General features: G+C 41.2%; 1 protein-coding gene across 3 annotated transcripts; it reads right to left on the reverse strand.

Annotated features, from left to right (window-relative positions):
• Nucleotides 1-6,342: 6,342 nt before the first annotated feature.
• On the reverse strand, nt 6,343-19,693 carry LOC140715098 (progonadoliberin-1-like). 3 transcript variants are annotated; one of them, XM_073026829.1, is made up of 4 exons: nt 19,579-19,693; nt 13,570-13,753; nt 7,001-7,090; nt 6,343-6,519 (listed from the first exon to the last, which is right to left on the reverse strand). In XM_073026829.1, exons 2-4 carry the CDS (start codon nt 13,708-13,710, stop codon nt 6,451-6,453), a joined length of 300 nt encoding a protein of 99 aa, XP_072882930.1. In that variant the 5' UTR covers nt 13,711-13,753; nt 19,579-19,693; the 3' UTR covers nt 6,343-6,450. The 3 variants fall into 3 exon arrangements, with proteins under 3 accessions (XP_072882930.1, XP_072882931.1, XP_072882932.1); XM_073026830.1 differs by having other exon boundaries at nt 19,589-19,682; XM_073026831.1 differs by having other exon boundaries at nt 19,593-19,670.
• Between the last annotated feature and the right edge of the window lie 4,431 nt (nt 19,694-24,124).

Below are 24,124 nucleotides of genomic sequence, written 5' to 3' on the forward strand. Positions count from 1 at the left end.
TAGAATCATATGAATTTATCATACAGATATAAGACCACTTGAGCCATCTAATCCACCACACTTGTCAAAAATAGAGCTCAGCAGGACTACTCTCATTTCACAGATCCAGGTCCATAGCTTTTCAGATGACAGCTTCTCTCAATTTTTTTTGTGATAGGGGTTTCTCAAAATTTCTCCTTTCAGACAGTGGTGTCTTTCTTTTCTTCAATTCTATTATTCTTTTGCCGATTTACTTCAATGTATCTTTCTTAATTATGCCAAAGGAAGTGGGTTCTTCCTGTTCACTATTCACTACTGCTCACTTGTGCCACAAGCATGGAGACACTTGAGGATGCATCCAGCACATTCCTCAACCTACGTTGGTGTAGGCCCAAATATTGCATTTTACTGTATGTTTTGGTGTTTCAGTTTACTATACATGTGACAAATAAAGCCAAACTTTATGTTCAGTCCACTCACAATTTTATGCAACTAATTTAATTTTTTTTCAGTCTCTATGATTCAAAAGATTCAGTTTAGCCTGATTCTCCTCTGATCTAATTTCTGATTCCTGATTCAGCTTTGTGCCTTTACTAGTGTCATGTCAATTTTCCAATGGCGTCGTGACAAGAATTTAAAAATTTTTAAACAAAATGTACTTTATTCAAAAATAAAATTATATACAATAAACCATTCAATGACTCTCAGTCCTTCACAAATGTTTCCATTACAGTCTTTACATTTCCACACTTTTCGCCACCCACGTGGCACTCTGTTATTCCATATTTACATACCCTTTATGAGGGGTATACACCCCGCCCCCCTACCCCTCACCTCCCGTGGGAAAAGAACCCTAGACTGTGGTCCTTCCCCACTGGGCCCTTGCGGTGGCTGCACCAAGTTTGAGTGCGTCCCTCAGCACGTACTCCTGCAGCCGAGAATGTGCCAGTCGGCAGCATTCCCCCACGGACATCTCCGTGTGCTGGTAGACCATCAAGTTTCGGGCCGACCAAAGAGCGTCTTTCACCGAGTTGATGATCTGCCAGCACCACCGGATGTTGGTCTCAGTGTGCGTCCCCGGGAACAGCCCGTAGATCAGAGAGTCCTCTGTTACACAGCTGCTGGGACGAACCTCGACACTGTCATCCTCCTCCACACCTTCTCGGCGAACCCACAGTGTGCAAAGAGGTGGGTCACCAACTCCTCCTCACTGCAGTCCTCCCATGGGCAGAGGGGTGTGGAGATGACGTTCCAGGAGTACAGGAAGGATCGGACTGGGAGGGCCCCTCTCACTGCCAGCCAGGCGAGGTCTTGGTGCCTGTTGGCGAGGTCTGGCGATGAGGCATTTTGCCAGATGAACTGGACGGTCTGCTCAGACCCCACTGTGTCCATCACGTCCTTCTCCTGCAGTGCCTGCAGGACCTTACGTGCTGACCACTGTCTGATGGCCCTGTGGTCAAAGGCGTTGACCTGAAAGAACTTCTCTACGAAGGACAAGTATGGCGGCAACGACCAGCTGACAGGGGTGTTGCGCGGTAAAGGGGTCAGACCCATCCTTCGTAGCCAGGGTGACAGGTAGAACCTGGGCACATAGTGATACTTGGTGCCCACGTACCTGGGATCCACACACAACCTGATGCAGCCACACACAAAGCTGGCCATCAGGGTGAGGTCGACATTGGGGATGGTTTTGTCCCCGTTTTCCAGGGAATTGTGCATAGTGGTCCCTCTGACCCGCTCCATCTTGGATCCCCAGACGAATCTGAAGACGGCCCGGGTGATTTCCTAGCTGAAGGAGCGGGGGTCTGGCCACACCTGCGCCAAGTGCAGCAGCCCTGAGAGCACCTCACACCTGATTACCAGGTTCTTGCCCGCTATCGATAGGGAGCGCCCTCCCCACAGTCCCAGTTTCTGTTTGACCTTGGCAGTCCGCTCCTGCCAGTTCCTGTTGCACACCTCAGCCCCTCCGAACCAGGTCCCCAACACCTTCACGTGATCAGACCTGATGGTGAAGGGGACGCTGGTTCGGTCGTGCCAGTTGCCGAAGAGCATGGCTTCGCTCTTCGTGCGGTTGACCCTGGCCCCCGACGCCTGCTCGAACTGTTCGCAGATGCTGATCAGCCTGCGAACTGACCTCAGATCAGAGCAGAAGACGGTGATGTCGTCCATGTACAGGGAGGTTTTGACTTGGGTCCCTCCGCTGCCTGGCAGCGTCACCCCTCTTATGTCCTCATCCCTCCTGATGGCTTCTGCAAAGGGTTCTATGCAGCACACAAACAAGTCAGGAGAGAGAGGGCAGCCAGACCTGATGGGGAAGCTGTCTGTTTCCCACCCATTGACCTGGACTGCGCTACAGATGTCTGTGTAGAGCAGTTTAATGCAATTCCGGATTCCCTCCCCAAGTCCCATTTTGGAGAGTACATCCACCATGTACGTGTGCGATATCCTGTTGAAGGCTTTCTCCTGGTCCAAGCTGACCAGGCAGGCGTCCACCCCCCCTGTCCTGCACGTAGGCAATTGTGTCCCTCAGCAGCGCGAGGCTGTCTGGGATCTTCCTGCCCGGTACAGCACAGGTTTGGTCCGGATGGATCACCTGCTCCAGTGCAGACTTGACCCTGTTGGCGATAGCCTTGGACAGGATCTTGTAGTCCACATTCAGGAGTGAGATGGGTCTCCAATTTCTAAAGTCTTCTCTCTCCCCCTTCTGCTTGTAGATGAGGGTGATGATGCCCTTCCACATGGGTTCTGACATGCTGCCTGCCAGGAGCGTAGCGTTGTACACTTCCAGCAGGTCAGGGCCCATCCGGTTCCACAGAGCCGGATACAACTCAACCGGTAAGCCGTCGCTTCCGGGAGTCTTACCCGACTCAAAGGAACGGATGGAGCCAGTCAGCTCATCCAGGGTCAGTGGCTGCTCCAGACTCTCCCGCTTGCCGTCGTCTAAGACCTGCATGATAGACGACAGGAAGTTGCGGGAGGCTGTGGAGTCTGTGGCCTTTTCTCCGTACAGACCAGCATAGAAGGACCTGCAGATCCTCAGTATGTCTGTCTGCGAGGACGCGACTGAGCCGTCCTCTTCCTTAAGGTTGTGGATCACAGAGCTCCCCCTGTGCACCTTTTGGAAGAAGAATCGTGAGCACGTCTCGTCCTGCTCCACGGTTTGGACCCTCGATCGGAAGATGATCTCGGAGGACTCGGCAGCAAAGTGCTGGGCTTGCTGGCCCTTCACCTCCCGCAGTTCCTCCCTGACATCCACCCCCCTCGACTGCAGAAGGAGGAGTTGCTGCAACTCTGTCTGGAGTTTACGCAGTTCCCTCTGCCCCTGCTTTGCTTTCTGGATACCCTTGCGGATGAAGAACCTCTTGATGTCCTCCTTGGTGGCTTCCCACCAGTGAACCAGGGCCAAGAATTAAATATGTTACTTAACTGTGGCCTAACATACGTTTACAGTTATGACATGGCCTTCTTCTCAGAATCCTACCTGCTTTCTTCTGCACCTTACAGTACCTATTTGAAAATTAAAAATAATTGCAGTTACTGGAAATCTGAGAAAAAATGCAGAAGTGCTGGAATTACTCAGCAGGTCAGGACACATCTGTAGAAGGAGAAACATAGACAATGTTTTTGTCGGAACAGAGAAGGAGACAAAAGAAGCCTGTTAGGGTAGAGAGAGTGGGGGAGGGGTATATCTATGATCAGGAAAAAACAAGCTGACTATGAGAATAAGCAAATCCAAACCACTTAGATCCTGCACCAAATTTAAAATACTTCTTACCTCCTCGCATTCTTTCCATCAAAATAGATCATTCGTATTTCTTAGCAAGAGTTTATCTGCTGTGTGTCTGTACAATGTTTTTAACTGATTATTATCTTCCTTAATCCTGCTATTAGCTCTGTTACGAACCCCGTAACTGGGTCACTTACCAGCAAAGATAGAGAGGTCCGTTGAAGTCTGATGATACTATTTTTAACAGTATTTATTGGTAAAAATGCACAAAAATAATATCAATGCAAACATACAGCTAATATACGTCATCAATACTAAATCTAAAAGTGCGGGTATAATAATAATCAATAAGAAATAAGCTCTATCGTTGTCTAGGGGATAATGTATTGTCTGATGGAAATATAAAAGTCACTCAGTTCATTCAGGCTGCAGCCTTTGGTTGGAGTCAAGAGAGATTTTTAGAAACTTGCCAGCTTTTCCTTTTATGATTTCAATCCTTCGAGAGTTCCGTTGGTGTAGCCGGTCCTTTAGCTAAAGCCGGTCTTCCGTGGTAAGGCCCCAATCCCAGGCAAAGGGAAAGAATGCACGCGAGCCCCCCCACCGGCTGTCGCTATTAAACGCTGTCACGGGATTTCTAGCGTTTCTCCTGGTGCATCTAAAGGGGTTGTTCCCCAGACCCTCTTTTATCCTTACTCACGGGGTCTCAGATATCAATCAGGTTGGGATGATGCAATCCCTCGACCAGCCCACTCTGGTCATCTCCTGAGGGCTTCAATGAATAGTACAGTACTCAATACACAATTCCGTCTCCAAGAGACAATGGCCGTTATCAGTGGTTCTGTCTTGCTGAGGCCAGGGCACATTCCAAACCCTGTGTATTCTGGATATCTCTCTCTCATTTCCTCGGACCCAGACCCGAATTAATAGCGATCTTGTGATTCTCAAAAAGGAGGGGGCTACTTTGTACCCTTCGGCCCCTCAGAGTTGTGGCACATTCGTAACAGCTCTTTATTGCTGGACAAAATGAACAGGTTTTCTTTGTCATTTACAAAATTTAAAATTTGGTCTTACATGTCCAAATGCCTTTTGAAAGTCCAAATGTGCAACACCAATCAACCCACCTTCATCAATCTTCCATGTCAGTTTACCAAGCAATTCAATTGTTACGCATGAACTAAGTTCCTGGAAGAACTCAGTGGGTCAAGCAGCACCTATTGATCCAAAGGGATTTTTGATATTTCAGGTCGAGATCCTGAATCAGAGCTGATAAAGGGTCTGAACCCGACGTGCCAATCATCCCTTTGCTTTCACTGTTGCAGTTGACCCACTGAATTCTTTCAGCAATTTATTTTTGCTCCAGATTCCAGCATCTGCCTTCTCTGTGTCTTTCATCTGAAATGTTAAACTGCTTCCTCTTCTTTATTTTTCTATTACATCTTTGTTTACAGCATCATTGTCAGAATATTCGAAACAAGTGCTTGTTTAGTATTTCAACAATCCCCTTTACTTTGACTTTAATGTCCCCAATTTGGCCCCATTGTTTTTTTAACAAGCTACAGTACTTTTAATCATTTATATGCTTTTACTATTTTATCCCATTTATGTTATCTAGACCTATTCTCAGATTTTCTGTTTGCCTTTTTGTACCTTGAGTTTATAGCTGTATTAAGAAGACTTTGGTCTTCTTAAGGAAGAAAAGTTAGGCATGCAAAATAATCCAGTATTTTTTTAAAAGTTAGGGCTTTCTAAAAAGTCATCATGTATCTGAAGCTCAGATTTTTTTGGTGGACTATAAGTGGCCAGAAAAGTCTCAGATAATATGATTAGTGAGTAGCAATGAAAAATATCCATTTATAAGGAAAAACACACTGGAGTTAGCATATTATGAAGAAGAAAATAGATCGATACCCTTACATTGATTACCGTTGAGAGATTAAAATTACAGATATTAATGTCTGAATGGTCACCTACCAAAATATTATAGTGTAACTGTGAATGTTGTCATAGAGAGGTCATTTTAGTTTAGTTCTGAGTGTAGTGGTTTTATTTCCTGATCATGCAATGATCATAGCATTGCTGGAAGTTTATCAAGTATTAAATTTCACTTGATTTCCATGCTATCCATTGGGTAAAGCATGTTATGAAAGGTTTTCAGGCCATTCCTATGTTATCAATGAGTTCTGTTTCCATAGGTGTCCATAGGTGGATTTTGTCTATGTGTTGGAAAAATACACAATACTAACTTGTTATGATGACCTTACTATCACAACATAGTAATAAATGGTATCAAAAACTCATAAGACTGATAAGAAAGAACAATTATTAAAAGTGGAGAGAGAGAAGGAACTGGATCTGCTGTTTGTAGGAATGAACATATGTATGTATATCAGATTTTTGAATTTAATAATATCATGGGAGCTCATTTGTATGTAGGGGTATCCATAAATCAGCATACATAACCCAGAATGTCCTGTAGTGGAATATCAAATGGCCAATAAATAGAATGGTGATTTATATTAAAAATGCTGGATACACAGTCCCACAATGTAAATATTAGATGTTAAAAAAGGAAAGGGTGAATCTTCAGACAATATTTATTTCTGCATTTATTAATTAAGGATACAGACTTAGTTACTAATATGAATCATAAGTTGTTGTTTCTGCGTAACCATACATCGTAAATAAATCTTAACATTAAAAATGTTCTTTAAAAGATATTTATTTTAAATAAGTGATAATCTGAATCAATATTTTCCTGAAAGTTTGATTGGAGCTTTCATTTTTCTCTGAAGACTTCTGTCATTGTTATCTGGCTGTTAACAGAAAGAAAATAAAGAATTAATAACCATCAATCTAACTAATACTTGGATGAAAGTGATTAAATATGAATCGCAACAAATGAACAACATTTTTTGTTTGTTTCCATTTCTATTGGTTTCATAGTTGATATTGTTAGTAAAATATAAATATACATATAATACCTAAAGATCCTCTGACCTCTGGTACAATATGGTGTTTACACATTCTCCCTTTGACCACCTAGATTTCCTCCCATATCCCATGGACACATGGGTTGTTAGGTTAATTGGGCACTATGTGAAAGTGAGTTTTAGAATCTGGGGAGAATTGATGAATGTATAATGAAAATAAAAGGGGTTAGTGCTTGCTGAATCACATAGAACTGGTGGGCTGAAGGGCTTGTTTCAATGATGTATCACTTTATAACTCTACACTTACCTTAAAATTACCATGGAAACAAAAATAAATAAACATTTTATAATCAGTGATACTTACTATAAAAGTTTGAGGATTGTTCACTTTCTCATAGAAATATTGAAATCTGGGTATCTCATTTTCACCTAAAACATCGTCATTATGGATCATCTGAAATAGAAAGTAAATTTGACAAAATAACATTTTCAGAGATTGAGTCATTTAAAATCCTCCAGTAGAAAATGGCAGGTTCTGGTAAGTTACCAGGGGTTGATCAGGCTCTGTGGAACTGCACCCTAGCAAGATATCTGTGCTTATGGTAGTGGAGGACAGGGAGAGAAGTTACCAAGATGTAAAAATACAGTATGTAACTATGTTAGATTACTAGAAAATAAATAACAAACACATTCCCTTCTTCAAAGGTACTGTACTCCAAAATTTACTCAGGGACTATTAATCACATTTCAAAACAAGTGTTTAAAATATTTAAGAGTGATAAGCAGATAATTAGTTTTACTGCTCTTTATGTTACCATAATATGTACAAAATTCAGTAGCTGCCATGTTGATTTATATAACAGTTACTAAGTTAAATCATTCAGTTGTGTCAAGTAACTAATAATATGTCAAGAGTTTGAGATTTTTCTGCAGCATGAAAAGATGCTCTAACAATGCAGTTTTCTTTCCTTTTTCATAAGAAATTTCGACCAGCTCTATTTTGACTGATTTTGAAACGTTTATCCGCATACACTTCCTCACATATGCCTGTGCATCATTAACAAATTGTGACCCATCCCCCATCCCTGTATTTAATTAAGGTTTCACATATATCATGCATCATAAGACACATACCTACAACATTCATGACATTATTCATGCATGATTTAATTGATTCAAATAATCTATGTAATTAGGTATGGTGATTTACTCAAAATATCTATTGATTATCACCTATCTAGGAAAAAATACCAGACAATCAAAAAAAGTGTAAACTTGATCAAAGAGCAGCAATCTGCACAAAACCAGCTACCCTATTCGCATAAATACTTTCAGTCCATTTTAACCGGACATAGTTTTTCCTTATTTAAATTAATACATACAAATAATATGGTACATAAGAAATGCACAACAATGGAAAACATTCCATGATACACATAATGGAGGAACTCAGCAGATCAGGCAGCGGAAGAGGGAGGGCAAAAAATAATTTCTGGAAAGAGAAATTGATGTTCATGCCATCAGGTTGGAGGCTACATAGCTGGAATATGAGGTGTTGCTCCTCCACTTTTCCATTGTTGCAGAAGAGGAGGCTATGGGAAAGAAAATGGGTATAGGAATTAAAATGTTAGGCCACTGGGTAAATTTTTCTTTTTGAGTACCTCCACTCCATCCTCCTCAATTTTGTCTAGATACCCTGCAACCTGATGGCAGGAACATTGATTTCATCTTTGACTATTTGAGCTTTCCCCCTCCCGCTTCCTTCTTCTATTCCCCACTCTGTCCTCTTACCTCTTCTCATCACCTACCTCTCACCTCTCCCTGTGCCCCTCCTTCTTCCCTTTTTCCTATGGTCCACTCTCCTCTTTTTTTCTTCTCCATCCCTTTTCCTTTCTCACACATCTGTCTTCACCTATCACTTTCTAGCTTGCCCTCCTTCCCTGCCCTCCGACCTTTTTATTCTGGTGTCTTCCCTCTTCCTTTCCAATCCTGATGAAGTATCTCAGCCCAAAACGTTGATTGTTTATTAATTTCCATAGATGCTGTTTGATCTGCTGAGATCCTTCAGTATTTTGGGTGTGTTGCTCTGGATTTCCAGCACCTGCAAAATCTCTTTTGTTTCTGTGCTAATAGCATTGTTTCTGCCTACAGAAGTCTTTTGTGAAATAAAACCTAATCTATTATCTTGAAACTGTAGAAGTATAACTGGTTTAGTTACATCATCAGCTGTTTCAATAAGCTGCACAAAATCTATGTGTACATAGGGGTGACCTTAATTCTGCCCATCCAATGGATGCCTGTCCTAACTTTCCCTGCTTGGTTTTCGGAGAACACCTGACTGAAGGCATAAGGGAGTACAACTCTCCTAAGAACAACACTACTAAGGCTCACGGAGTTTTACCGCCTCACCTTGTGAATACCATATAGGGCAATATTACTTCAGTGTAATAACAGACCTTGTGTGTGCACCCCTTTATGTATGAGCATGTGCATATACAATGTGAACAGTAATTCATACTATTCTCCTACAAGAAGAAATACCATATGAAGTGGAAATTTATAACACAAAAGAATATCAGTGCAAAAATTCTATTCAGAAATCCTGTAAGAATTTGTTCTGAAACTAATTATAAGTCAGGCTAATGGCTTTAATCCATATCCTATTTATCTGTAATGATGTGAAGATTCACACTCAAGAATAAAATGCCTATTCATTCAGAAATTTATATGGCTAATGACTGTGTATAAAATTTCTGAACTAGAGCAAATGCAATTTCATATGCCACTGAGAGGTCATATTTGCATTATGTGGGTGATGTTAGCCTTCAATGTCATGGCTGAGGTAGTCAAGATGACCAGTCCTCACTGCACCTAAGTGACTCCTCCGTGGAGAGAGTTAGGAGCACCAAGTTTCTGGGAGTGCATACATCGCCAATCTCACCTGGTCCTTCAACACCACCTCTGGGCATAAATTAGAGGACTTAACCACTGTTGTGTGGGATGAACAAGAAGTCAGCAGCTAGAATTTAGAGTCACCATGTAGATTGCAGTATTGCAGATCTAGTTCTCAACATATCAGCTCATGCCCTCTAGAACAGATAAACACATTTGTCAGCAAGAAGAGTCCTCTGCTAGTGCATCTAAAGGGTTTGTGGTTGCTTGTTTTGACTGCTATTGTTACAAGCCTAAAGGCATTTGAGAGCTTCTAGTTTTCTTCAATCTTGTTACAGTATATAATGAGTGATGTGCAAGGTACCAAGGTTTCTGCTTTTGCACAAACCAGTTCCTTCCCAGATGTGGGTACATCAGTCAGCATTCTACAGGACTATTCAAACTACAGGACCATTGGCAAGATTGTGATTTGTAAAGATCATTGGTTGTGTGTGATGTGAATGTAGTTGAGCTAAGCTGAAGCTGGTGATAGCACTTTGTGATTCACTGTCTGGTCTTGGACACTGGTGTGGGATCTGAATCTGATTTGCAGCAGAGCATCTAAGTCATTGGGTCTAAAGCCCCACAATAATCACCAAAGCTATATTTTTTTCATGTTTGTCTGGGGGATTTGCTGGCCCAGTGTACTCAGACCATTTCACATTTTTTACCCCCTCCATCGTCTACCTGTGCATTGTTTGAAAACTTTGGATTCGACTCACATCTTTGTGTTATCTCTTTCTTCAGTGTGTCCTGAACCAGAATGAGTCCTGTTACCAATCACAAAGTGATACAGCTGGCCTGACTAATGCAGATTAGCTTTAAATGATGCTACCCACTCACAACCCTCTCAGGCAGTCAGCTGACGAAAAGTGAACGAGTATCTGCCTGAACACAGCAGACAAACGAGGAAGCAGCCTGAAGCTGGCATGCTGCCTACATTGGAATTAACAGGCATTGTGATTGTGACATCTATTTTCAAAGACTGTTGAATATAGCTCCCTTTAGAAAAAAAACAAGAATGCAGAGAAATCAGGACACAATATTGGACTGAATAAGAATTTGATAAGGAATAACAGGGACTAATCATGGGACTTAATGTCAGATACGTTTAATGTTAAATTGCAATGCATTATATTATTTTCAATCTACATCAATGGCATATTGTACATACTAGACAGCAAGTGATTAAGATTAAAAGAGCATAATAAATAGTTTGATCATGGTTTTAGGCAACTCATTCAATTATCACTGAAGAACTTGTTCAGTTGCATTGACAGATAAAAATCATACAAATGCTAAGAAGCATGATTGAAAGTTCAAAGTTCAAAGTACATTTTATTATCAAAGTACATATATGTCTTTTATGTATTCATCAAATTTAAACTACTTATGACACAAGTAACCTTCTATCCTCCTCAAAATCTCTTGTTTCTAGTTGTATTAATAAATCATATTTTGTTCTTCCATCTTTGGTGGATTAATGGTGTTCATTTAAAATGACAGGAGTTATTTATTCTTCAGCTTCCTTCTCCAAAGTTTCCCTTCCCTTCCTCATTTACTTGATGTTTCAAAATATTTTCCTTCCCTTTTGCACAAAGGATTTAAGTCACTGTTGAAAAAATTAATACTGTTTCATTACCAAGGGAGATTTTTGTCTCTTTTGAATCCTGGTTACTTACTTAGTAGTTGTTTATCCATGTCTGTCACCAAAGTCTGAGGTCTACACCAAATATGTCAAAGTATTCCTCTCTCTCCTCAGTGCTGATATGATTTTTTTGCTCAATGACAAAGGAAACTTCACCCAAAACAGTGCTTTTTCTCTAACTAACATTGATTGATTGATGTTTTTTTCACTGTTTATAATTTGTCGGCTACACAGTGCTGGTAGTGATTATGCAATATGGATATTAAGAGCTCCTTTATTCTCAGCACACAACTAGCACAACAGGCATATCTGCCATTCCTCACTACTCCCAAAGCCTTGCCATTCCAAAATACTGATCTGTCAGATTTACCAAAGCTGGCTATTAAAAAGTCTCTGTTTAAAATGTTTTTTTTCTAAATATATATTTATGCATCTTTTTGTTTTTAATGGCATAGATTTCCAGGCATTGTGTTTAATGCAACTTACACATTACAAATGCTGCATGCTAGAAGCAAGCCAAAAGTAATTTAATCTCTGGTCATCTGTTTAATTATGCACAATATAACCACATTGATTAGTTCTAATTGAGATTTCCAGCTAAAATTGGAAATTGCTCTCCCATTTTTCAATATCTTCATCTAGCTGACAGACTTAAAATTATTCCAGCTTGGTTATTAAGCCATGGTGATTGTTAGTCAGGTTTTTAATTGTGCACTCATTTTGGAAATGGAATACAACAGTTATTATATAATTTATAATTATAGTGTAAATTATATTCAGGAAATGAAAGGTTTAACATATGAGGAGTGTTTGATGGCTCTGGGCCTGTACTCACTGGACTTCTGAAGAATGAGGGGTAGTCTCATTGAAACCTATCGAACGTTGAAAGGCCTCAATAGAGTGGCTGTGGACAGTATGTTTTGTACAGTGGATGAGTCTCGGACTAGAGAACACAGCCTCAGAATAATAGGACAACCCTTTAGAATAGAGATGACGAAGAATTCCTTTAGCCAGTAGGCACTGAATTTGTGGAATTCATTGTCACAGACTGCTATGGAGGTGAAGTCATTGAGTATATTTAATCTGGTAGTTGATAGGTTGTTAGTTATTCAGGGGATCAAAGGTTATGGGGAGAAAGCAGGAGAATGTGGCTGAGAGGGATAATAAATCAGCTGTGATGGAATGGTGGAACAGACTAGACTGGCCAAATTGCCTAATTCTTATGTTTATAGTCTTAATGTCTTGTTAACAAGACAAGCCTAGAAGTCACTGGCTGCAGTTCCTGACTTATAATAAGTAAATTAAAAAAGATAGAGGTAAAGATGTTGATGTGGAAATTCCAATGAATGCTTGACATGCCACTGAACTTCCAGATAAGCCATTCCAGATTCTGCTATTCTCTTGGAATTTGATTGTGAAGTTTCACAAGAGGGAGGTTGTACCTTTGCAGAATTCTAGCTCTCTTCTATTTAGTGTTCATGGTCCCGATGTAGACCGGGCAGAATTAGTTAGGGAAATTTTATCTGCCTTTGATTTTTACTGTCTAGTAGCTTACTGTCTTTCTAACTGGTAGCATCAATGTTTGGTATGGCAATTCAAATATGCAGGAAGTAAGCAGCTGCAGGTGGGAGTGGACTCAGCCCAATACATCTCCAGCACAACCCTTCAGATCTTCGGTAGTCTGCATGAAGTGGTGCCTCAAGAAGATAACATCTATCTTCAAAGATCTCACGATCCAAGTGAGCTCCTCACAGCTAGCACTGTGCAAGAGGTACAGAAACTTGAAGCCCCAGACCACAAGATTTAAGAACAGCTCATTTCCTTCAACTATTTGCTTCTTGAACCTTCTTGCACAATCTTTAAGGTTGTGACTAAGTTTCCTATACTATTACCACTTTACAATACAATGTACATGATCGGTTCTAATTGTGTTCTTTGTTGTATCATTTTGACTATAGCACATGAGGATGTTAAACAGGAACTGGCATAAGCTTGGTTGAAGTTACCTCCTTTGGTCCATTTAGTAGAATGCAAACACTTTCTGAGAAAGACAAACAACATCTGTTGAAGGGATACTTTAAGCATCCCTGAACCTGAAGCATTAACTCTTTTTCACTCTCCACAGATGCTGCCTGACTTGCTGAGTACTTCTAGCAATTTCTAGTTTTCTGTCACTTCCTAAGGTTGCAGACAATGAGAACTTGTGCAAGGCAGCAACAGCTTAGTGCTTGGGAAATGCTTAGTATAGAAGTTACTAAGCAACATTTTAGTACTTCTGACAGAGGAAAATTCTGATGAATTTTGTGCTTGTCAGTATTCTAATCAATATCAATTAAGTAAAGATTGGGCCTTACCTCGACATAAGCATCCATATTTAGTGCATTCCTTTTGCCACCTGGCAGCCAGCCATGCGACCAGTGCTGTGACTGACAACCAGGAGCAGCAAAAACCAGGGCGATTAGAAAATACAGGAAAATTATTTTGAAAACTTCCATTGCAGATCAGAAGAAAAGGCTTCAGAAAGTAGCAGAAATATTTCTATAAAAAGAGTAAAGGCATAGAAATTAGCTATGAAGAAAATATACACCACAAATTGTTAGCTATTGGTTGACAATAAAGTAAAAAAAAATGTAAGCTGTGAGTAACAGGTTACTTAACAAGAGGCTTCACAGAATTCTTCTTTTCATCTGAAAATAAAATTCCGTTTGTTGCTCTTAAATATATAGCAGTTCTTTGTTGCATCAGGTGTTGCCAACAATGCAATTTAATTATTCTTCAAAACTAAGCCTACAACCGGTGTATAATCCGTTAAGTATATTAAGATGAAAATACATCTTCTTTAAGGAGAATAGTCCCTTGGTGCACAAAAGTGCACTTTAAAACATTTTAGTGAGATTTAATGCTTATAAATTCATTAACTACATGGCTGGGATAATGGTTGGAACTTTATTCAACCTGCCCAACAGTCAATGGTATTATTCTCAAAAGATAATATTGATTCTTGGAACAGCAGCGACACCCAAAGTGGTTGCCTTTAGCCATCTTTCACGTTTGCAATCTGCTTTCTTCAAATATATTATCCACATTTGCAATCTGCTTTCTTCAAATTTGTTATCCTTCTTATATGCATGTCTTACATTTTCTAAAGAAGAGTTAAACAGCCTATTTCTGGGCTTCTTTCTGGATATATAACCAGTGAGTTACAGCCAGTTGCTAAGTTAATATTTTCTATCCAAATCAAAATACATTTCTCAGATTTAGTTCAATGGATGTACTTTTATTTGTCCAAGGATGTGGGTTTAAGTCTATTCCATATAATGAGCACATAATCTAGTTAGATATTGTAATGTGGTGTAGTGAGCAGATGGTGCATCACTGTAGGGGCAGCTTAAAAAGATACATCAGGATTTCTGCAGGAACGTGGCAAATAAGGAGTTTAAGGAGATGCCTGAGGTACTTAAGGTGGGATATGTTATTTTTGTAACTCGAGAAACTAATTTAAAGAAAAATGTGGGAGATGGGAAATGGGTCCACTTCTTTTTTCTTTCCTGTTCTTTAGTGAAGTGCTCACATATGACATGACGGCATAATGACGTATGCCATTTTAAAAATATAACCACATACTTTTTACATACAACCTGTAATGGATTATGTAAACAAAGAATGCTTAATCGAACCATATATTTGCAATATTACTCAAATTTATTGAAATATCAAATACATTCCTCCCTGCATAGCTATAACTCAATTATAGCATGCATTTCAATTCAAATATGTAACATTGCTCTCTGGTCTTGTATATATACACTGTATATTAAATAATATAACTACTGTATAGGCATCCACAGGTTAGTAAATTTTAAATTGTCCTATTCAGGCCTGAAGACTTGGGAAGATTGTGGCGATTTCCTACTCTTGTGGGATAATGTCTTTCCTGACAATGGGGCATCACTTTACTTGGCAGGTGAGACTTGTGGCTGTGAAACAATCTCAGGATCTGGGGCCTCCTCCTTGTTGGTTGTAGGAGTTGATTTGGGAGTGCAGGAAGTAGTTCTGACAATTCTCGACACCTTTCTTCTGGAGGTGCTGGCATCCCAAAGGGTGCATGGCAAGGTACTCGATCTGCTGCTGATCTATCCCAGGTCACCAAACAAAGCATCGAGCCAATGCTTTCATTTTCATCACCAACTCCTCCAACTCTTTAGCTCTCAGTTTGGATGGTACAACAACTCTTAATCCCCACATAAGGAAATCCCTGTCAAGAGCAAGTTCGTCCCAGTGCTGGTAAAAATGGGAGTTCTGGAATTTCTGCTTTACAGATATTTTGGTTTGCCGTGTCAACCTGAGACAAAATGGGATCTTTTCTGTTTCCCCTTAGATTATCTCTGCCATAATAGGGAGAACACATCAAGAGGAGTGCCCTCTTTTGTAAACGCTTCAGGTATTTTCTTTTCAAAGGGTAAATGGGGCAAGCCATCAGAATTTCCATGATTAGTTGCCTTCTTGAATTCGATCTTGTAATTGTGTCCTCCAAGAAACAGAGCCCATCTCTACATTTGTGCTGCTGCTGTTATTGAAACACCCTCTGCGAATTGAAAACTTTTTCCGGATCTGTAGTAATGAGTTCAAGGGGTGGAACACAATAGCCGGGTTAGACAGAAAACTTTTATAGTAATTGATAAATCCTAAAAAGGACTACAACTGTGACATGTCCTTTGGCCTTAGGGCATCCATCACTGCTTGAATTTTCTCAGCACACTTATGTATGTCTTCTGCGTCAATGATGGGACCACAGTAAGTGATGCTTGGTTTAAAGAATTCACACCTGTTGCATCGTGCTTTGAGTGATAATCTTCTAATCCTTTTAACTGTCTTGAGATTTTGGAGATGTTCCTTGTCATCCTCACCGGTAACAATGATGTCATCCAGGTAACACTAAGGGCTTGGGGAGACTTGCAGCACCTGGTCCATCGCTTTCTGCCAGAGAGCAGGCACAGATGCTATTCCAAAAATAAGCCTATTATAGTGATAAAGCCTTTTTTGAGTATTTATGGCAAGAAAAACTTTGGACTAATCTTCCATCTCCATCTGTAGGTAGCCTTCAGCTAAATCCATTCTGTTAAAGTGTTTCCCTTAAGGATTTCCAAAGTTATCCTCTATTCTGGTCAGAGAATATTGATCTATTTTCAGTACTGCGTTGATGGTGACCTTAAAATAACCACATATTCTGACAGACCCATCCTTCTTGGTTATTTAGACTACTGATATTGCCCATGGGCTCCACTCAACCTTGGAAGGAATTCCTTCAGCCTCCAAGTGAACTAGCTCACTGGCTACTTTATCAGAAATGGTGTGATGAACCAGACGGGTTTAGTAAAACTTGGGTGTGGCATTTTCATTTAACACTATGTTACCCGTGATATGTTTGAGTTTTCTAATGCCACCTTGAACACTGCTGTGCCATCATCCATTCCTTGAGGCCCTCCGTTGGTCAGGGTCGATCATGGATGTTGCGTCCTAGCTGTCCATGTGATACACAAGCCATGCCAGTATGATATCGAGAGCAAGGTGCTGCCCATGTAGCAAGCTCCCCCTCTCCATGCAGCTGATGAATCCAAAGGAATGGCAGAGACTGATACAGTTTGGCACCAGTAGCATCATAGGAGCTCCCAGTCAGATTTGAACTCAATGTAGGACTACCTCAGAGACTCCAGCTCTGGATTTTTCTTGGGGTTACTTCCAAAGCCTTCCCTATGGGTGGGATTAGCTGCAAGTCGGCAGAGGTTTGAGTTCAGAGTTTTCCTTCTCCTAGATGAGTTGCCAACCATGGCTGATGTGTCCCCTCTGCCTAAAATGGCTGGTTTTAAAGTGCCATTAACCCACCTTTGTCCCTTCTCCTGTTAATGGAAATAGTTCCACCAGGCTTAGTAGCTTTGCCAGATGTGAAGGCCAGGAGCTAGACTTGGTTGTCAGAGTACCACCTCTAGCTATAACAACCTTAAAAACCCATCATCTAGTACATTTCTTAATTCACTTTCAGTTGACTCTGTTGCAGGGGATGTGGCATACAAATGGTGGATGGATCTCTAATCAGGTTGTAGATGTCTCAGCCTCACAATGCTGGTCCAGTTGGCCATTCATGCACAAATGTATTATAGGAAAATAGCATCCAGATGTACATATGTTGCATATTACTGGTACCTTTGGCAGAAGAGCCTGTTCTTGTCTGGTACTGTTCTGTGGACTGGAAATTAGTACATATGGCTGAGGTCCTTCATACATTGGTGTGTCAAGCATGTGCAGAACCCAGCAAAAAAATTGCTGACTTCGGAAACCACACAGGGAGTAGAATATGATTGATTTTCCAAAGAAATGCTATTGTTTGGTGCACATATATCTGATGATTTTAAACTCACGAAGTAATCAAGTTTTTATTTGAAAAATGGCATATTACTAAATATGTTACTTTAATGAAATACGAAAAATGTTCCCTGTAACAGTTCATTTTTTTTTGGAAAATGAATGTTTGGGAATCTAAAATTTGCTCTTTTCTACTGACACACTAATGCAGAATTCAAAAAATAAACATCTGAACTAAAATTTATATAAGAAATCTGGGATGCCTGAGACCTTTGCACAGAAGTGTATTTTCTTCAAATTCACGTTTTCTTATGACTTTGAAAGAGGTAATTTTACCCCTCAAATCCACACCTGCTCTCACCAATCCCATCAATTACATTCCCCAACTTGTATCCCAGTCTTCTATCCCACCTCACATGCTCACCAACACTCTGTGCTTTCTCCACGTCACTCCTACCAGTAGCTCACACTAGACATACTTTACAGTATTCAATTAATGTACCATCATGTTTTTGGGATGAGGGTTGATACTGCAGCATGCATGGGAAATCTACCCACTTATAGGGAGAACATGAAAATACTTCTGAGGAAACACACTAATTCTTTGACTGTGTGACATTGACACAAGTTCCCTAAATCTCATGCTTTGAACATATGCCATTGTATATTCGCACTATGATAGAGCAACCAGTAAATATTTTACTATTTTCCATGCTAAGGGTACATTTTTATTACGTGTCAGGATTTATTGTTTCTGAGGTATATGGCTGCAGTCTTCAAAACTGGATAAGAGGAAATGTTCAAGTTCAAGTTCAAGATTAATTGTCATTTAACAGTACAAGAATACCTATGAATGAAACAGTGTTACTCTGGGGCTAAGGTGCAAAACACAGCACCAACAGTTACACACAGCACAAGGCACATATAGGATATATATGGTGTCTGCAAAACACAGCCACACAAAAATAAATAGTCCAAGACCCCAAGTCTTTGAATGTTGTGGCAGTCTGCAGTTGAACACAATACAACTTGTCTTCTGCTGTGTGATCATTAGGGGGCAGCACCATCTCCAGCTTGGATGCTGCACAACACTAATCCTGGCACTCTGGTGGAGCACCTAGACTGATTCCTTTCTCCTGGGTGGGTGCAAACAGGCAGCAACATGGCTTGAGACCTTATGACTGAGGCCACGCAGCTCCACCACCGTCCACCGTTAAATCAGTGAATCAGACTTGCAGCTTTCCACATTAGGAATATCCAATAGGGTCTTGCAATCACAAGAAAAGGCACTAAGACAATCGCTCACTCTTAATTTACACACCGCCTTCACACACCCGCACCTCTCCGATGCAGGGAGGAGCATGACCTGCACCAAGTCAAGCTCCTTCAGTTTCTCCACCAACAAGTAACTTGCCGATGGGTGGACCTGCAGTACTTTAAGTTCTTTATGTTCAGCAGGGTCTTGTGATCATAAAAAGAAATAAAAATACATGATTGCCACAGGAAAGGTATTCATTGAATTTTCATCAGGCATTTAGAGCAAATCGCAACCTAGTCTAACTAAATGTTTTTAAAATAATTCTGCAGAAAACTAAAACAATTGTTGACCAAGCAATAAGAGGATTACTCAAGTAAAGCATTTTTAAAATTTCAAATTCTGTAAGTTCATTAAAACTGGATTCACTCAGATTCATTTACGTGTACTTATTAATCACATGTACATTGAAAAATACCATGTTGCTTGCATTAACAACCAACACAACCTGAGGATGTGCCTGGGGCAGCCCATAGCTGTTGCCACACATTCTGTCACCAAAATAACAGGCCCAACGTGTTCAGCAGAATAACACAAGCAACAGCACAACAAAACAAGCCCCTTTCCCACCCTACCATCCATGCACCACCTCACACAAAGACAGAGAAGCCTCCTCCTGACCTATGATCTTGACCATGGACAATTTAGAGAAACTGGAGGAAGAACACAAGGTGGGCTGAGTGATCACCTGTACATACAGACCCTTCTCCCATGCAAGCTGACTTTTCAAACTTGACAAATGACTAAACCAGACTCGGCTTCTTCAAGGCCATCCTCACTGAGATCTGTGACGTTCCCACGATGTTTACTCAGCTCTACGCTGAAGTGCAGTGATGCCTTGGTTTCGGGTCTGCGTTCTCGCAACGCTCACCCGGCTTTGTGATGAATGGTGGCTGTTGTCTGCGCCAGCTGCAGTGATTTCTGGCTTTGTGTCTTTTGTAAAATTCCAGTCCCGAAGCTATTTGCTTACTTTTATCATTTACACTGTTTGTTTTGTTCTCACTCTGTGCAATATATTTGATGTTAATTTTTTTAATGGGTTCTTTCTGGGTTTCTTTGTTTTGTGGCTAACTGTAAGGAGATAAATCTCAAAGTTATGTAATGCATACTTTGATAGTATATGTACCTTGAACTTTGAGCCTCAGTTACTATTCACACATTACCTGAACTGCTTTGCCCGTTGGTGTTGAGTTCATTTATTTATTTCATGATACAAGGGCCCTTCTGGCCCTTCGAGCCACGCCACCCTACAATGCCAATTAACCCTAACCTAATCACAGGAACATTTACAATGACCAATTAAACTACTTGGTGCATTTTTGGACTGCAGATAGAAACTGCAGCACTCGGGAAAAACCCAAGCAGCTCATGGGGAGGACATAGAGAATGGCACCCACCCCCAAACCAGAAGAAGAGGGCCTTTAAAGATGGTGATCGGTTGGAGATTAAAAGAGTTCAGAAGGAACTCAGAGTACAGATAAGGGGGGCAAAGGAGCAGTATAGGAGGAAGCTAGAACAAAAGCTGCAGAAAAAAAGCATGAAGGAGGTGTGAGATGGGATGAAGATCATCACCGGATGCGGTGCAAAGCGGGGGGCGAATATAAGTGGAGATGTGGAGAAAGCGAACCAGCTGAACAACTTCTTCAACAGGTTCGACAGCTCAATCTCATCCTCACCACAGAAATCCACACCAGGCTTACTTCCCTCACAGGAAAATAGCCACTCACAGGAGACCTTGCCCACGCCCAGGATTACGGCTGCACAGGTGGAAGGTCAACTGAGGAAGATCTGTAACAGCAAGGCGGCTGGACCGGATGGAGTTTCCCCACGATTACTGAGGGCCTGTGCGACTGAGCTGGGAGAACCACTACAGCGCATCTTCAACATGAGCCTGGAGCAGAGAAGAGTACCCAGACAGTGGAAAACATCCTGTATTGTCCCGGTACCGAAGAAACCACAACCAAAGGAGTTGAATGACTTCAGACCTGTTGCCTTGACGTCGCACATGATGAAGACCATGGAGCGGCTGATAATACAGAATCTGAGGCCACAAACCAGGCACGCCCAGGATCCTCTTCAGTTTGCGTATAAGGAGAAGGTGGGAGTGGAGGATGCTATCACGTATTTGCTGCACAAATCACTCTCTCACCTAGATGGGGTCAGTTGTGCTGTGAGGATTACATTCCTTGACTTCTCTAGTGCCTTTAACACCATCCAGCCCAAGATCTTAAGGCACAAACTAACGGAGATGGGAGTAGACTCTCACATGGTGGATTGGATAGTGGACTACTTGACAGATAGACCTCAGTATGTGCGGTTGGGAGACTGTAGGTCTGACACGGTGGTCAGCAGCACAGGAGCGCCGCAGGGAACCGTACTCTCTCCGGTCCTGTTCACCCTGTACACATCAGACTTCCAATATAACTCGGAGTCCTGCCATGTGCAGAAGTTCGCTGATGACACGGCCATAGTGGGGTGTGTCAGGAATGGACAGGAGGAGGAGTATAGGAAACTGATACAGGACTTTGTGATATGGTGCAACTCAAACTACCTGCGTCTCAATATCACCAAGACCAAGGAGATGGTGGTGGACTTTAGGAGATCTAGGCCTCATATGGAGCCAGTGATCATTAATGGAGAATGTGTGGAGCAGGTTAAGACCTACAAGTATCTGGGAGTACAGTTAGACGAGAAGCTAGACTGGACTGCCAACACAGATGCCTTGTGCAGGAAGGCACAGAGTCGACTGTACTTCCTTAGAAGGTTGGCGTCATTCAATGTCTGTAGTGAGATGCTGAAGATGTTCTATAGGTCAGTTGTGGAGAGCGCCCTCTTCTTTGTGGTGGCATGTTGGGGAGGAAGCATTAAGAAGAGGGACGCCTCACGTCTTAATAAGCTGGTAAGGAAGGCGGGCTCTGTCGTGGGCAAAGTACTGGAGAGTTTAACATCAGTAGCTGAGCGAAGGGCGCTGAGTAGGCTACGGTCAATTATGGATAACTCTGAACATCCTCTACATAGCACCATCCAGAGACAGAGAAGCAGTTTCAGCGACAGGTTACTATCGATGCAATGCTCCTCAGACAGGATGAAGAGGTCAATACTCCCCAATGCCATTAGGCTTTACAATTCTACCGCCAGGACTTAAGAACTTTTTAAAAGCTATTATTAATGCTTTTTGAGATAGTGATTTAGATGCATATCATATTTTTTACTGAGTTAAGTATTGTATGTAATTAGTTTTGCTACAACAAGTGTATGGGACATTGGAAAAAAGTTGAATTTCCCCATGGGGATGAATAAAGTATCTATCTATCTATCTATCAACTCCTGGCACTCCTGCTTTGCCACCTGTCCCACATCCCTCCTGCAGTGCTCCACCCTCGCCATTCTCAACACGCCCGTCAAATTTACAAACTCACTCTTTCACTCTGCTCCACATTCTCACCCTCTCTCCCTCTCCCCCTCCAACTCTCCACCCCTCTCTCTATGTATGTGGTATGTATGTGTGTGTGTATATATATATATATATATATATATATATATAACACACAGACAACCAGGAACATTTAAAGTTAAAGAAGCTTCAGAAACTTTAGCAAAAATTAAAAAGCTCTTCTGTGATGTGAAACTGGGTTCACAATCAAGATATACAGTTGGAATACTGCAAATTCCTAGGAGGTCCCGGCTATAATGTTTCCCTTTCAATGATGCTTTGTAGAATTTCCAATATCCATCATGTGCAGCAGAAATGGCTCAGATTTTACTGTCAACAGTAGTACAATGGAGCTCAGCACTGATCTTATTCAAAAAGATAAACCGACTCTGTTGTGTGACTTCCACTGTGTCAAAATGATTTGCTGCTTCTACAGGTGGCTTAAGGCATCCAGTATCGCCATGTCAACAAGAGTTTAAACAGCCAGCAGATTAAAGAGTTCTCACAGAGGGAAAAGTAGGAAGTAAAAAGAATTGTAAATGGAAGCACCCAGCCCTGAGATATCAGGCGAGGACCTTTGATTCTAAACAATTGGTTTTTGATCATTACAGAATGAATCTCCAGTGATTCCCGCTCTTTCTCCTTTTCCCAGCCATGATTCCCCTCTCCCTGGGCTCTCCCCACTCTCAGTCCAGAATGGAGACCCATATCAGAATCAGGTTTATCATCATTCACATATGTCATGAAATCTGTTTTTTTTGCGGAAGCAGTACAGTACAATTCATAAAGTTACTACAGTACTGTGCAAAAGTCTCAGCACCCCGTCTATATATATGTGCCTAATACTTTCACACAGTAATGTAGCTATTTCAGTTATGATCTATTCATTGCTCTCAGTGTGTTCTTCTCTACATTTGTGGGAGTGATTGGGTGATACTTTGCTGAACAACTCATTTCAGTTTGCAAGCATTATCCCGAGCTATCAATTTCTTGCTCTTTAATTCTCAGTTGAATCCTTAATCCCACTCCTAAACTCATTGACCTCAGCTTCCCCAATTCTTCCAATAAAGTAAATAGAAAAGGGGAACGACCATATCTACCAACCTGATCGTTTCCAGCCTTTAAGAATCAATATCTTCATTTCCAGCCTTTGAGAATCAATATCATATTTAAGGTTTGCAAATCATAACTACAACTCCTATTCACCGTTTGTATTTACACCTCCTATAGATGCAATATTGAAATGCTTGCTTGTCCTTTTAGACTGTGCCATTGTTATTTTATCTTTCCTGCCTTTCATCCTTTTGCTTCTCTTGTTCTTTCCTCTGTTGGCCAGGAAGGATGACAATCTTCAAATCAGTGAATTCAGATGAATCAAGGACAGTGGAAGCAGTCTTTGTTCTTGCCATGTGCTTGGGGGGATGGAGGCTGCCATTTTGTGAAGACACTCTATTCTCATTTTGTGAGCTTGACATGCTGGGCTTGATTAGTGTTTTAAAGAAGACACAAAGACTCTTCAGGTAATCTACTGGGCTGGAGGTCATTTCCAAATAAGGAGTTATTTGTGAGGTGTTCTTTGGTTGGCTATAACATACAGGGTTGTGAATGCCTGAGGTGATTCGAGTTCATTGCTGGCTGAGAACAAAGAGCCATGAGTCAGCAACTGTCCCTTGATGGGAAGAGGACAATAGATGGATGCTGGCTTGGACCAGAGCCAATGACCAGGTGTTAAAGGCCAGACACATGACCTGCGGCCAATGACACGGGAATACGACATTTGAATTGATAAGAAATGGATATA

The sequence above is a fragment of the Hemitrygon akajei genome, chromosome 23, assembly GCF_048418815.1.
Source record: "Hemitrygon akajei chromosome 23, sHemAka1.3, whole genome shotgun sequence".
Lineage (NCBI taxonomy): Eukaryota > Metazoa > Chordata > Chondrichthyes > Myliobatiformes > Dasyatidae > Hemitrygon > Hemitrygon akajei.